Source organism: Phoca vitulina, unplaced genomic scaffold (assembly GCF_004348235.1).
Source record: "Phoca vitulina isolate PV1807 unplaced genomic scaffold, GSC_HSeal_1.0 scaffold1, whole genome shotgun sequence".
NCBI classification, from domain to species: Eukaryota; Metazoa; Chordata; class Mammalia; order Carnivora; family Phocidae; genus Phoca; species Phoca vitulina.
The window spans coordinates 25,004,547-25,021,122 of NW_022589704.1; the positions used below are offsets into that span (position 1 = coordinate 25,004,547).

Sequence of the window (16,576 nt, forward strand, 5' to 3'; positions counted from 1 at the left end):
ATCCACGTACAAATACAGATACTTGTCTGTATATATCTGGCAGGAAAGTATGAGATTCCATAAAGAGATTTTCTGCCAGATTAAGAGCTAGCTGCTAGGGGATATTGAAGAAGTTAAGCAAGCAACATCATTTTCTGCCAAGAGGACATCAATTTGCAGATGCTGCTACAATTTCCTGCAGGTCAAGAAATCAGCTTAAGTCACTCTGTGAAGTGGCAGATCCTGAAAAGGTAAAGTAATATTCTGCCATTCAAATTCAAATGCAGCCTGGAAGAGCTAATGCCAACTCTTTGGGTTACACATAAGCACATAGACGGAGGATACTGAAATAGTCGCATAGACACTTTGCTTCAAGGAAACTAGAAGGAATGAACTTCTCCCCTTGCAAGTTTTTGGCACACTTGGGTTAAGAATATTTCATGAAGAAACAACTGGTAGCCCTGGAGCAGAAGAGTCAGCAACAGAAAGAGAAAACTTTGCCTGCTAAAACAATCATCCACAGGAGGGTTTTATTGTTTTGCAGCTAAAATTAAACCAGTAAATTATTCAATATAATGTTGATGTCAACAGCTGTTGCCATTCAAAATGAGACCTTTTGCTATTTTTGCAAATCTAATTACAAGGAAGCCATTAGGGAAATGAAAGTGAGATCACAGAGCCATAGTCTGGGTGTGTGGCTAGTGTGTCTTCCTCTTAGCCCTTTTAAATCATGATTATGTAATAAAAGAAAATATATATAGTGAGGGGAAGTAGAAGTAGGGACAATGAAGAGATCAGTTTACCACAGCAACAAAATCCAGATGTCAGCTAAAAAGGGAGGATGAAGGTATAAAGGGAGCAAATCCTACCAGATTATTTAGGAACTCCAAGTAAATAGAAAAATGTCTTTAAATCAACTGTTGCAGAATGATGGTGAGACAGAATTTGAATGTTGTATTCCCTGGCATCTTCCAAGGTAAATGGATTCTGGGATGACTGATTTAGTCCTGAAGGATTTTTGTATTTGTTTTCATTTAGCCTCCTGCCATCCTTTTCCTAATATCCTCCATATTGTCCAGGTTCACTCACTTCATGAAAGTTTTGTGGTCCCAACCCCAGAATTCCTAAATTCCTGAATCCAACTCTACACTACTGCTGTGCACCACTGTGCCTTGAGATCCTTTAGTGAAGCGATGAAGTGCTCTGTGCAGTTAATCCCTTCTCTTCAAATTGCATGTAGAGATAGGATCTTTCCCTAGAAAGAGAACAGGGACAATGGAGACAATGAGACGAATGACTATTTTTATTCCTAAACACGTGTACTAATTGACCTATGGGTGAGTGTGAGCTCACCACGCCAACTCAACTTTGGAAAACAGATATTCTTTTATATGTCGATATTATGTCAGCTAGATAATTCAAGAACCAAGTTAATGGAAATAGTCTTTCAAGACACATTTTTTTTTTTAGAAGGAAAGTTCTTACTTTGAATACTGTTCAATGATTTTCTGAAAATAAAATTATGTGTGTAATACCTTAAAAGCACTTTTATTACTCTGAAAATACATTAAATATATTGACTCTAATAAGTTCTTTAGATACTTTTAAAATAGGTTATCCATTTAGTACCTATCAGGAGATTCTCAATATCCCTAAAGAGGTGGTGGTTGGGGGGGGGGGGGGGGGGGGGGGAAGGTCGGTTAACATTGTCTCTTCTTGCCTTGACTAGAGGACTTTTATTTTGGCAGCCTTTTCTCATTTCATTCATTCTTCAACTTGGTTATATTGAACACCTACTGTGCATCAGATACAGTGATAGCTAAGTTCAGAAATGAGTAAGACACAGCTCTTGACCACTAGTGAGTCATGGTTCAGTGAGTTTTCACTCTTACAATTCATATCTTTCCATTGGAGACCCTTCCCCATATTTTGAAATGATGAGCAAGCATTTATTTATTTATTCATTTTTTAATGATGAGCAAACATTTAAAACTTAGGAATGATCTTCATGGGCACCTGGGTGGCTCGGTCGGTTAAGCGGATGCCTTTGGCTCGGGTCATGATCCCAGGATCCTGGGATCAACCCCCACATTGGGCTCCCTGCTCAGGGGAGAGCCTGCTTCTCCCTCTCCCTCTGCCTGCCACTCTGCCTACTTGTGCTCTCTCCCAATCAAACAAATAAATAAAATCTTAAAAAAAAAAAGGAATGATCTACATATTTGCAATTAGCAAGATAGAAATTTTTAAAAAAGACTTGTGAACTAAATTTAGTAGGTAATTAAATTACTATAATGGCAATTACTATGGTTTCTACACTAACATTATTGAGTCCATGATAAATACCAATTTAATTTTGGTTTTGGACTGGGATATCTATTTTTCATAAGGCATCTTTGAAAATTTTCATTGAATATTTTTGCTAATATTAGAATCATGGTTTCATATTATTAAATTCCCTATATGCCTTAATCTCTCTTATCAACCCTTTTTATGTTTTTTAATTTAGATAGTGAAAAATTTTTCACTGATAGAAGGAAAGAGCTGCTTGTGAAATTATTGACTATACTCTTTTAATTGAAATTTTAAAATATTCCTCCATTTCACAATTTGAAGGAGATTTTGTTAAAATATCTCAACTATGTTAGATATATGGGTACATCAAAATGCTTATAAATCAGTAAGTAGTGGCAAATGTTCAACACATCTTGGTGTTCAGAATTCCAGATATTTTTATTGACATGTTATAGTTTCTGATCTTCTGTAAAGTTTTTACTTTTTACCATTAATTTGTAGAGAGTTGCATTATTCCTTATCCTTTTTTGATCTCATATTTGGGATTTTGACTCTTTAAAAGTTTAATGTTTCCATTATTCTGTGATCTTGCTGAATCAATATAAATTGCAAGTGCTATTTAATAAAGCTATAAATAAAGTCCAAAGAGTTGAAATAGAGTACACATCTTTAAATACAGAGCAACTTGTATTTAGAAAAGATGGGGCCGCTTCAATCATACCCTTATTCTTTGTTATCCATTTTTTCTTTCATCTTCACCTTGTAAATATGTTTAAATCTCAAATATCCTATATAATCCACTCAACAAACTTTCTTGACCCTACATCCTGCCCCCCTCAGTGCTCACCTCCCAATTCCCTTGCCTCTATTCTCGTATGTCCAATTTGCTTCTCGACTCACAGCAACCGAAATTCTGGTGACCTCAACAATGACAACTAAAATGCTCTCAGTAGTTCTTATTTGATGAGACCTCTCTTTGCATTTGACATTGACAATTAACCCATTTCCTGAAGGTCTCTCCTGATTTGGCCCCCACGATGCTGCAATTACCCGATTTTACTCAATTACATTTTCTCATGCTTCTGGCATAGGAGCTTAGCTTAGGTCACTTACTGGCTATTGGAGTTCCGTGGATTTCAGTCTCAGGCTCCACTTTTCTCACTTTATAGATCCTTCTTCAGCTATCTTATCCACTTATTATTTCAACGTTTCCCATATGCTATTTCAAAATTGATCATCATTCTGGTATCTTCACGCCCCCCACCACCACAGACCCCCCTTTCCTGCTGGCAAGGAACATTTCTTACCCAAATGTAGGACAACCACACTAGATACATAAAACTGAAATTATCAACCCCTCCTCCTCCAACACATACAAAAGGAAAGGTGTCCCTCCTCTTGCATTCTCTCACTGATGGTACTACTATTCTCATAGATGGACATTTGACATGTTTAATTCCTCTGACCCTTCCTCTTCTGTCATCAAATCAGCCATCAGCTTCTCTTTTACCCTCCATACCTTTCAAGGTATTTCTTGAATCTGGCCCTGCCTCTAACCTAGTTGCCATTTCCAAAGTTTAATCCTTTTTTCATCTCTCATATAGACTAAAACAGTCTCTGTGCCAGAGGAATCTACCTGGATCCCACCTGACTAGCCTTCACAGGGCAGAGGTCCATGTAAAACACAAATGTAGCAAATCCATTACTTCTTTAAAACCTGCAGTGGTTCTCCATTAAATTTGCTTCTAAGCAAATAGCCTTCAAATTCTGACTGCTGTCTAATGATCTCACTTCTTTTCCCTCTCCCTGTCACCTATGTTTTGCTCCCTGACTATTCAGAATTATGTGTACTCTACATTTCCTCAGGTCTATGCTTTTATTCCTGTTGTTCCTTACCCCTTAGAAATCACTGCTACTCCAACCCTGGATCTCAGCACCCTGAACTTCAGCTTCCTGTCTTCTCCATTAGGATTACCATGAATTTTTGAAGCCAAGCATTCCTCTGCTATGCTCCCTTAAGCCACTCTTTCATGTCTCTTATTATATTTATCACATTATACAATATACATCTGGTTATGCATCTGTCTCCTTCGTTAAATTGTGAGCTCATTAAGAGTAGACAAAGTGTCTAATTCATCTTTTTTTTTTCCCTCCAGCTCCTAGAAGAGTAGGAACACTTAGTAGGCATGCAAACAATTTTTTTAAATGGATAAATAAAGATCTTTCATTATTCATACTTTCCCCTCAAGTTGAATTTCACTTTCAAATATTTTTTATCTTTCAAAGGTTATTATAAAGACACAGATTGCAAACTAATCATAGCTTTTCGGTTTATTTCTACTTGGAAATAAGAAGTAGACTATTAATTTTACAAAATGGCAATACTGTATAAAAAAGCATTTTGAAGAAGATATAATCGGAACCTAGAAAAAAATAAGTTCTTCAGAATAAAATAAAAAGAAAACAATATAAGACAATTTGGAAACATTTTTAGTAGTTACTTTTTCCATTTTAAGAAATGGTTTTGGTTATGGATTATAATACCAATTCAGTGCTATGTGCTATCTATTTTTATTTTTATTTCTTATTTGCTTTTTTAAAAGACTTTTTTCATGATGGGTATTCTCCATGTTTCTGTATATTAAATTTTTTCTGGCCTGTTCAAAACCAATCCTCAAAAAGAAAACATCTTTTTACTTAGTAGTAATGTTATAGCAGATACTGGTGAAGCAAGGAAACAGTGACTTAATTATTATTATACATAGTTATATTAGTTCACCAATGTTGAGAGTTATCTAAAGATATAATGGGCAGTCTGGCCTTATACATGAGCACCTTATTACTTCATTATATGGTGATTTTTAACTTCAGCTTCTTTTTCAGTTTTAGAAATTAGACTTTAGGGAAAAAAATGTGATCAGCGGAGTTAGACAGTTCTATAAATCATAGCCGTAGAGGGAATCTTGATAATGCACTGGAGCTATATGTGTTTGATGAGAGAGAAGGGAAAGAAATACAATTCAAATACGTTGGAAGATGGGAGAAGCAATATTTCCATAATACTTCAAAATGCAATTCTAGGGACTGTACACCAGGATTTTGTGTACTTATATGATTCCACTTAAATATTGATCTCAGTGAATTCTTTACTTACCTGGTTCTTAGTGCATTCATTTCCTTGGAGAGTATTTATTTATTTGTTATTGTTTCAGTTAAATATGATAGCAGTTTAAAAACCTATTTCTGTTTGCCTGTTATGACCCTGCTCTTTTAAAAGAGAGTGTCAAGCTAAACTGCATTATGGTGAATCCAGTTAATTTGCTTTTTAAATGAATTCATGTTTACAGATAAGTATGCTTTAAAAACAGTCACAACCAAGGAATGGAATAATGTGATTATATAAAGTATCCATAAGAATAGCATTAAAACATGTTAACTCATTTTCTGCCGTAATCAATCTTTAATGAGTATTAACATCAGGTTATTATATTATATTGAATAGCTCATGTTTCCTTTTTTTAATTGATTTTAGTTTTTATTTAAGTTTTTTTTTTTTTTTAAGATTTTATTTATTTGACAGAGAGAGACACAGCGAGAGAGGGAACACAAGCAGGGGGAGTAGAAGAGGGAGAAGCAGGCTTCCTGCTGAGCAGTGAGCCCGATGCGGGGCTCAATCCCAGGACCTCAGGATCATGACCTGAGCCGAAGGCAGACGCTTAACGACTGAGCCACCCAGGCGCCCCTGTTTTTACTTAAGTTTAAGTCCTTTTAGAAGAAACTGTATACATGAAACCAATTATAGCCTTTGAAATATCAAGTTATTCAGCAAGACATATACTCATGAATGATGCAAATGAATTGAAAGCATTAGAAGTGAGTTATATGGGTTTGGAAGTTATCCACAGAAACAGGGTACAATTTCCTATACTGTGAACATGTTTCTTTGCATTCCACTAGGGTGGAATTTGCAACTTATTTCTCTGTATCCATCAAGCAATAATCTTCTCACTGGCTTAAATTCAGAGTGTCCCAAAATTGTCTAAAAACTATGATTAAGAATTTGAAACAATTGTGTTTATCTTACTGATTCTTTTTTTTAAAAAATGACTAATTTTTTCTTTCCTTGTATTTTTTAAATTTGGATCTTCTGCAGGTGCATAGGCTCAAGTATTGAAGACTGCATCGGCCTGATGGATAGGTACTTGGTGTGCTTGCTTCCCATGTTCTTCCTCCAAGGCTCCTTGTGTGAGCACTGGTGCATGTGTGTGCATGCCACTGTGAATGGAGAATGATGCTTTCTGTTCTGTAATTGCCTGCAGGTGTAGCGGTCCCACTAGTCATGACTGCATTTATTATCCTTGGACGGGCCATTCCACTTTACCACAACATGCTAGGTAACATCTACCATGTTTCCATTTTGTCACTCAAATCCTTTCCAAATTATCATGGATAAAAAATACTAACCAGTTGGGTGAAATTTATAATATGTTAAATTAGGGAGTTATGAAACAGGCATATAAGACTACTTTTCAAGCCACATTCCTTATCTCTTTTTTCTCTATCCATTATAATTTTAGAATCCAAATTAGTAGTGTCATTGAATTTTAACTTTGTACAATTTAAACAGGATTTTGATTTATTAATCTAGAACTTTAATAGAATATTTTTTTAATTTTGTAGATTATTGCAAAAAGAAATATTTTTAAGAGAGGAATTTGCAAAAGTTGATCTATTTTTGTAAGATGTTTCTTGTTTAATTTGATTTATTTTCTATATTATTTTGAGCTGGTTGGTATATTCTCTAGGCATCAGAATTACCATAGACTAAAGGCACTATAGAAAATACTTTGTGCAGGTAAAAGTACAAGTTGGAATTAAAAAAAAAAAACACAAAATATATCACTCAGATTCATACAAAAACCTATGCATGAATAGTGGCTTTATGCAAAATCACCAACCTGGGAACTACTCAAATGCTCTTCAATTGTGATATATCCATACGTTGTAATGCTACTGTGTGATAGAAAGGAAGAAACTAATGACATATGCAAAACATGGATGGATCTCAAATGCATTATGCTAAGTGAAAGAAACTAGACTTAAAAGAATACATACCATATGATTCCATTTGTATGCATTCTGGAAAAGCCAAACTATAGGGACAGGAAATCGGCCAGTGTCACCAGCAGCAATGTTACAAAGTATGCCTGGCACCGGACATGAGGTAATCTCGGGGGATGATGGAATTATTCTATATCTTGACAATGGTGATGGGGACACAAATATCATGGTTCAGTACATTAAAAAGGATGAATTTTACTGGCTATAATTTATATCTCAATAAATATGACTTTTAAAACACATTTAGGAAAAGAGTAACTTTACAATGTTATGTAGAAATATTGTTTGCTTTCTTTTTTTTTTTTAAAGATGTTATTTATTTATTTAGTTGAGAGAGAAAGAGAGAGAGAGAGAGCAAGCACAAGTGGGGGAGGGGCAGAGGGAGAGGGAGAGAGAGAGAATCTCAAGCAGACTCCCTGCTGAGGATGAAGCCCAATTCAGGGCTCGATCTCACGACCCTGAGATCATGACCTGAGCAGAAGGCAGAGGTTTAACCAACTGAGCCACCGAGGGGCCTCTTGTTTGCTTTCTTTATGAAACAAATTAATTTTATCTTTTGGAAGAGAGAAAGTAGTGCCAAATTACAAATAGCAGAATGACAGATTGGGATGAAGTATTCCCTTTTAATGTAAATTTTTTATTCAAATTTAACATACATAGTGTGAAAGTATACAAAATATAGGTATAAAACACAGTGAATTTCTCTAAATGAAACATTCATGTAACCATCAGCCAGATCAAGAAACAGAATAGTGCCAGAGACAAACACCCTTGTGCCCCATTCCAAGGGTAACCATTGTCCTAAATGCTAACACCAGTTTGCCTATTTTTGCACTTTATATAAATTGAATCATACATATGTATTCTTTGTATCTGGCCTCTTTTGCTAAATTATAATAATGAGGTTCATCTGTGTCATTAAATTTAGTCATATTTTTTCATTTATATGATATTTGCCTTTAAAATTTTTTAGAACAATCAAATAAGTGGTATGTCTTATTAACAGGTTATTTAATTAAATTCTTTTTTAAAAGGTTGCTGTAAAAGTAAATGATTTATACAACAGTGGCACTTTGGCACTTGGGATCAATTCAGACTAGTTAACACAGTTATTTAGAGCAAGGTTTAAATTATGGAAAACAGCAAAAGAGAGAAAGAGAAAGAAAGAGAGAGTACCTAAGGCCCAAAGTTCAGTTTTATAAACTAAGATCCATTTTAGATTGTTCCTATATTTATGAAATAATTTTCCTCCATGAGAATTTGGTTGAGTCACTGTGATATCATTTTGAAGAGTGTTTCCACATTTGACTCAATGACTTTCTTATAATTATTCCAGCCAACTAATGAGAGGCAGTATAATGTGGTGATTAAGTGTGCTGTCTTTGGAATCAGATTTTCTAGGTTCAAAGCGAGGCTCTATCATTTTTTAGATGTGTAACCTTGGGTAAGTTCCGTCAATTATCTGAGCCTTACTTTCTTCATGTATAAAATAGGAATCTTAATATAGTTTATAAATTGGTTGTGAAGATTGATTGAGTCCATAGAATAGTGCCGTGCTCCGATAAATCACCCAGTAACTGTTGTGATTTATTATTTTGCTATATAACAAGGATTTTAAATGTTGGGGATGGAGGAAACATAACTCCCAAAGGGAGGGGGAAAATCTCTCAAGGTCACTCAGGGAAGTTTCATGTGAACTTCTACCCCTTATGGTGGGTCCCTTGATGGAAAGGAGGGTATTTCTTCACCCTAAGAATCACTGCCCTAATGAGGGCCACTGGCATGGATGGCAGCATGTCACAGGCAGAGGCATACACAGAGACAGAGAAAGAGTTAATACCATAGGGGTAGTTCACTAGTGATTTTCAATGCTCAAAATCATAGTGTATCTTATTATAGATTGAATATTTCCAACACTTAAACAGAAGTAGTTTGGGAATTTTCAATCCTATTACTTGCTTGGGTTCTCAGGCCATTCTCTATAGTCTCAGACTAACACCTAATTCAGATTAGCTTTGTCATAAATCGGTAACCATGTCCGGTAACAGAGTGTAGATAGTACAATTCAGCCCATCATTCCTATGAAAAATCACCTGTAGGCCTTTGTGCACGTAAAGAGCAGAAGTTTTTGAATTTGAAAGCCTGGGTACAAGTATTTGCACTACTGTGTTTCTTATCTGTGTAAAATGGGGATGATAATGGTAATTTTTAAAAATGGAAATTCTTATACCTCCTAAGATTGGTATGAGAATTAAATGTACAGGAGCTATTCTCTAGTATATATGTTCATCGGTGGTAGTCACGTGTCTAGTTGAAATATTGGACACATAATCTTTTTGAAAATCTCAGGATTTTTTATTGGTATTTTATGTATCAGTAGGGCATAAATCCAATAGTTTTAGTGACTACAAAATTGACGTATCAAAATTTCTCAGGTTTTAAGCATTTAAATTTTATATCACACCTTCTATGTATAATGATTTCAAAAAATTGGTAGTAGGGAGCTAATTGTTCCTTTTAGAAACTCACACTAATTTAAACTTAAATTTAAAGTAGTGTGACTCTCTCCTTCAGTTGTGTTGACTTGTCAGAATTACTTGACTTGTCACAGGCTGTTTATAAGGCAGTTTGGAATTTACATGAAAGATTTAGCTTGGACACCTTGGAAAAGTGTTTATGAGCATGGGGTATTTTGTCATGGATTGGATGAGAAGTGAAAGTAACAAGTGACCTTTTTTTTCAGGTTCTTATTATTGCAGTAAATGCTTAGCTCTCTGAAAAGTGGTAGGTACACATTGAATTGAAAGGAGGGGACTAGTCTAGTAATATTTCAGTTCATTTTCTGTCTTTAACTTCTGTGATAGTTTTTTTAAGCTTCTGCCTTAATTGATTAAAGTAAATCTTACATAATAAGGGGATAAAACACACGGGTGAAAATAACTGTTTTAAGTTTCGTGAACCATGTTTTAACTGGGAGATTACCCAAATGCCTAGTTTTCTTTTAGTCACAGAAAATTGCATCGAGCATGTCAATGTGGTCATTTCGAGATATTTAGAATTCATACTCCCTACTGCCCCATTATGTTGTATTCTGTTTCCTAAATCAGCAGGAAAAAAGATTGAAGATTTAAATGAAAACAGGTGAAATGTTTCCAATCTTGATCGACTTTCATTTTCTAAGCAGTGTTATTCTTTCCCAAGCCTGCAATTTGTGAATTGGTTTTCCACACTCCATTTACCTTACAGGCTGCTGCTGGAATTTCTTCCAGGAAGATTGGATAGGATGGAAAAGAATTTTTTTCCTGTAGTCTCCTAGAATATGAAAATAATACTTGAATTTCAGAACTTCTCCATACTTTCCTTATCTGAATTAAATGCCTTAAAAATAGCATTTACCTTTGATGTTCTCCCTTTTCCATCAAGAATCTTATGAAGAAATATGTTCGGCAAGTTTTAATTTATTATTCTTTTTTATGCTATTTATTTGAGCTTGCACACAAGCTATTTTCATATAGATTGTGATAGAACAAAGTATTCTATTCTGTTCTATTTTAGTTTCTTTGTCAAATATATATCCAGAGCTTTCTATTATCTTAGTCTCTCCTCCATCTCAATAAGCAAAGGCTCTGTTGGCAAAGCATTTCTTCGTATTAGTCCGCAGTCCAAAATGTAAACTAGTAATTCTTTTTTGAATTTGTGACGGAAATTATTAAAACTACTAGATAACTCTTCAAAAATTTTTGTCTGGCTATTTGCTCCAATTCAATTATTCTAGATGCTTTACAATATGAAATAAGGTAACTGAAATCAGTTTAATTCTCTAAATCTCATATGGGCAGATACCTGAAACATTTTATATTCCTGTCACATTTCAATGCCTGTATCACACTTTTACTTTATGGTATAGTGGTTATTACCTAAGAGGTCACATAACAGTTTATCCTTTAACAGTGTGACCCATGTGTGATACATGAGAGAGATGATATGATATTCTTGGCACTGCTTTCACAAATGGAACAATCTTTTTTGTTTGTTTTGCCCTCAAGGAACTAGTTCATAACTTATGTCCATATCAAATGGTCAAAACAACCCATAAATGGTTTCCTTAGATGAGTGGCAGTTGTGTTATGATCCTTAAGTCCAATAAATAAAAGTACTCAGGCTTTTTATTATAAGTCTATCCTCAGTCCACCACATTCTGATATTAAATTTACTTTTGAATTTAAGAGAGTTCAAAGAGGTGAAGGAGAGTGTGTGAGTTTCTTCATTTCCAGCTGATTTGTGTCCCAGTTTCCAGTACATATAAAATACCAAAAATTATCAAAGAATTACAAGACAAGAGCAAAACTGTTCAGTAGTTGTTAATTACTGTTCATATAGTTGCGTGTGGTTGCTTTAAATAAAACTGTTTAGTGGCATAAGGTTGCATCAGTGGCTTTGTTTTGATATCAAAATGTCCACACATTGTTACAAAAGCTTTTATGGATCCTAGATAGGCATTAATATTATACTCAAACCCGCTAACTGTAAAAATGTGACCAGAAAAAATCACACTTACGGCTGAAAGTCAAAAGAGACTTTTAAGAGCATTGACTTTAGGACTGTAATAAAAAATCTAAAGATAGCACTATAGAACTGTAAGATGTTGATTATGCTAGTTAAGGGTCAGATCAAAAATTCAGTGGGTTGAGTGATCCATTATGAATACTTTTTTCATTCTTTCCTATGAGCATCTTTCTATGGTGTAGAAATTACAATATTTTGTAATTATTAATTTCTGATTTCTAAAGATGTCAGGACTGCTTCTCCTCTATGATCTCAAAGCATCTTAAAGTTCATTGAAATTCATTACTGACAATCCAGTGGTTTTACTTTTTTTATTAAAAATGAAAGCAATGAGTGAAATATATTCCTGAAGCCTCTGCCCCTTTCTTTAGACAGATATTTATAGTTTTAAAAGTACTTTGCATGTGCTATTCCGAGATTGGACCCTGGCATTATTTTCTTATAAAATACAATTTAGGGGTATAAGTATGTTATCAGTACTACTCAGGACTTTTAATTGGGATTTTAGTACACAGGAAGTGTTAAATTCTATTTCATAACATCTCACATCTAACAAAAACCTTTTCAACTAAGAGCCATCTAAATTGCAACCAACTAAAAATATAAACACTTTGCAAACATTTCTGTAGGTAGTACATATAGTGACGTTTTGACAATATGCAAAGGAAGTGAAAAAGTAGCAGATATGGCAAAATGAACAATATAATTCCCAATAAAGAGAAATTACCTCATTCTTCCAAAGAACTAAGAACTAAATATATTAAACAACAAGTTTTATATATCTATATCTATATCTATATCTATATCTATATCTATATCTATCTATCTATCATCTATCTATCGATGTAAAAAGATAGCATCTGACTTGGCCCCTACTAACATCTGACACAAAAGTTATCAGTAAATTATTGAGAGTCCTCAAATAATGCCTTCCCATCTATATAGCCAAATACTATTGATTGAATGAATTCGGAATTGTATTGTGCAAATTCTCTTAAAATTGCATTTTGTAGCCAATATTTCTATTAAAATATTGTTTCAATATTTGTGTCACAAAGGAACAACACTTAAGCAGAAAGATTTTTTTAAGTGTAAGTCGAAGTTTCTATTTTTATGCCTGACATATATATATTCAGAAAAGAATTAAAATTATCCCCCCATATAACTTAGGTATACATTGTATTAGACCCTAAGTATCTTTTGTTTTTTCATATTTCCTATTTAACTAAAGGAATCTAATTAACTGGGACCCCCTTCTGTGATGTGGTTACATAAAATGATGTGTAGATATTAACTCAAATTGCTCTCTTCATGTTTTTTTTCTTATTACCTCAACACATTCCCCACCTAATCATTCTTTCATAAACATACAATTATTTTTCCATACTATGTTGTAGGCAGGAGCTAATTAACAGAGAGCACTTTGATTTACCAACGAAATTCCTCACAGTGATTTCATTCTCCTCTACCATCCACCCTCAAACTCAAAGTGATATAATTTCATTGCAATTTCATAGTAACTCAGTACTAAAGAATGAATGATAAGGAAAGGTAAACCCACCTCTAATAAACTCTGAATGCTTGTAGCCATTGCAATTTTTATGGCATTCTGTTAGATTGCCCAGAGTAAAGCATTCCATATGCTTGAGTCATTTATGGAATAATTATAGTTACTTTTAGTAGAGTAAAAATAAAACAGCAATAACAAAAACCTCTTACCATAAAAAGTTTACTTGTTGAAGTGAAAACGAATTTTTTTTCTATGAACAAAGAAAATTCTTTTTCCAAAGCCACTTCATTCTCGAACTTCTGGATTCCACATCCCAAAGTTCGAGTCCCAAGTTCAAATCCCAGAGTGTATAACACAATTGTTCTATGCACCAAGAAAGAAAGGACCAATGGGAAAACCAAAGCACCAAACCAAACCAAAACCAGTTCTTGTTTCTTTCACAGAATAGTGTTGCTTTTTCTAAAATCTTCTCAAATTTAGAGCTTGTTTTTGCCATTCTTTAAAGGAAAAATCCTAATACATATCTATTAGGTGCACTACATTATCACATCTAATTTTCATGATAAGCATATAAAAATAGTTATTACCATTATCATTTTACAAATGAGGAAACAGGTTCAGAGTAATTAAGCAATTTACCAAAGATCACTTAGCTAGTAAGTGGCAGGGCAAAGATTTGAGCTTCAGTGTATCTGATTGATTCTAAGAACATTTCTTTCTTTCTACTAGGCTGGTTCCCAAATGGAAGAACAGTTAACAGCTATTCCTACGATGAGGATGATTTAATATCTTATAGCCTACTTAAACAATTTTACTCATTATCTTTCTTTTAGTCCCAACTTTTACCTATTAGGCCTTCCTCCAATGTATAGGATTTATATTGCTTGTCTTCACATAGTATATTTTAGTTTAATACATCTGACATTGCTTGGTCATGATAGAGCAATGCTTCCCATGACCTAAGGATATAAGCCTGTGTAATGGTAACATAATATAAATATATACTTTTTATATTATTAATACAACAGTGACCAATCTAAGACATTTATGAATAAATATATGCTCAATTTTTAGAAATCCTTACTAAAGTGACAGTTACTTGTAATTCTGGAGAGATCTGTTAAAACTACTGTGGTTCCATATGAGACCTACTCCCCCAGACCTGACACTAATTCCGTAATGCTGTTGCCCCCAGACTCACCTACTAAAGATGGAAATAAGAATCAAAATTTCATGGACACTCAGCAATAAAATAACAGATAATATAGTGCTGGGCTTTATCAGGCTTTTCCTTTAGATTTTCCTCCCTAGTTCATACTGTAGGATGTGTGGGATGAGGCAGAGTTGATTGGGAGTAGCAATGAGTTCAGATGGCGGAGTATGAGTCCTAGATTGTGTATCACTTGGTTCTGTTTGACGAGGTGAAAAATGATTTCTGCTAAATTTTTTTCCCACTGTTGATACAATCAAACTTACCGAATTTACTTGTTTCTTAAAAGGATAAAAAAAAAAGAAACCCCACTCTTTCATATATGCTACTCAACAATAACCAGCCAGTAAACATTCATTGTATTTACTGTATGTTAGGAACTGAGGAGAGAATGGAGAGAAAATTAACATAATCCCTAATATCATGAAATTTACAGTAGAGTAGAAGAGAAAAAAATAGTTTATAATCATATATTTACTATGGAGAAAATTGTAAGTGGGTTGGATTGTATGGTTGTGATAAGGAAAAGAAAACTATAAACAATGACATTTGAGTTTTTGACCTGAGTAACTGGGTGAAAGGTGATGTCATAAACTAAAATGAAGACTCAGAAGGAAGTAGAAAAATACTTTATGAGGAAAGTAAAAAAAAATATGTTGGGGCTATGATAAGCTTGAGACGTTTATTTGATATCTGAGTGAAAATTTTGCATGGGCAGATAATTACAATACTCTGCAGCTCAAGAGTGGGGTCTGAGTCGTCAGTCATATTTAAATCCATAACATTGGATGAAATTCCACAAGGACAAAATGTAGATGGATAAGAAAACTGAGCTATGAGCCTTAGGATATTCCATTATTTAAAGAGCAAAAGAGAGGAGAAAATATAAGGCAAAGGAGATTGAGACAGAGGGATTAGGGGTAGAAGGAAAGCCAAAAAAAAAAAAAAAAGAAAAGAAAAGAAAAGCATGCCAGAAGCCAAGTGGACAAAATATTCCTAGACAGAGGGGAGTGAGATGCTACAAAGGAAGATTATGAAATCAAGAGAAAGTGGTTTTTTTGTTTGTTTTACTTAAGTTGGAAAACATTGTAACATATTTATAAACTGGTGGGAATGATTCAAAAGAAAGAAGAAAGTTATATTTCAGAAGATAATGAAAAACTGCAGACAAAATTTTCTTTATTTATCAGAAGGGATGGAATCCAGTACTAAAGTGAAGAAGTTGGTCATAGAAAGAAGCAGAGATTGTACATCCATTAAAGGATTCAGAGTATATAGGGAAATATGCAGGTAGCTAGTAGATTTGATGGTGAGAAGATGAGGCAATTCACGACTTATCCTCTTTTTAAATGAAATATCAGATGATGTCATCATCTTAGACTAGAGTATGGGAGGCAATATTGGGAATTTTAGGAAAGAGATTTGATAGCCTATCAAAAGTAGAAGTACATCATCCTAGAAGTACAGTAATGCTAGCAGTGCTGAAGGTCCACTGAAGATTTCTAGTTATAAATTAGAATGATTCCAGTTAGCATTGTTATGCTTAATTCAGCTATGTTATGATTGTTCAGATGTAGGCATGGATACTTGGAAATTTGGGTTCACCCAGGATTGAAGTTTTGCCAGGTGAGCACTTAAAACAGAGGTAGAGACCATCGAGTTAAGGCTATATGAAAAAGAAGAAATGATAACAGCAAAGGGTTATAAAAACTAAGTTGAATAATGGGAGAAATTGGTTTATAAGGGAGGCTGATGTACAATGAAAACACGGTAAGGTCAATGGCTGCAGATCCCAGTCCCATCACACACAGTTGAATTAGGGATACCAATGTAGGCACACTGAAAAGAGATAAGCTGCTAGTCTGAAAGTAGAGTACTTGAAATAAAGATTCTGGAGG

General features: G+C 34.2%; 1 protein-coding gene across 5 annotated transcripts in view; it reads left to right on the plus strand.

Moving 5' to 3' along the window:
• The window catches only part of ERBB4 (erb-b2 receptor tyrosine kinase 4), a 1,092,681-nt gene that overhangs the window by 851,895 nt on the left and 224,210 nt on the right, over positions 1 to 16,576 (plus strand). For 3 of the 5 annotated variants that reach the window (XM_032402953.1, XM_032402972.1, XM_032402987.1), the window contains one exon: positions 6,591 to 6,665. In XM_032402953.1, the coding sequence (XP_032258844.1) occupies positions 6,591 to 6,665 (75 nt within the window). Of the gene's footprint in view, positions 1 to 6,424; positions 6,470 to 6,590; positions 6,666 to 16,576 lie in introns of all 5 variants that reach the window. The other 2 variants (XM_032402964.1, XM_032402981.1) reach the window with 1 other exon arrangement.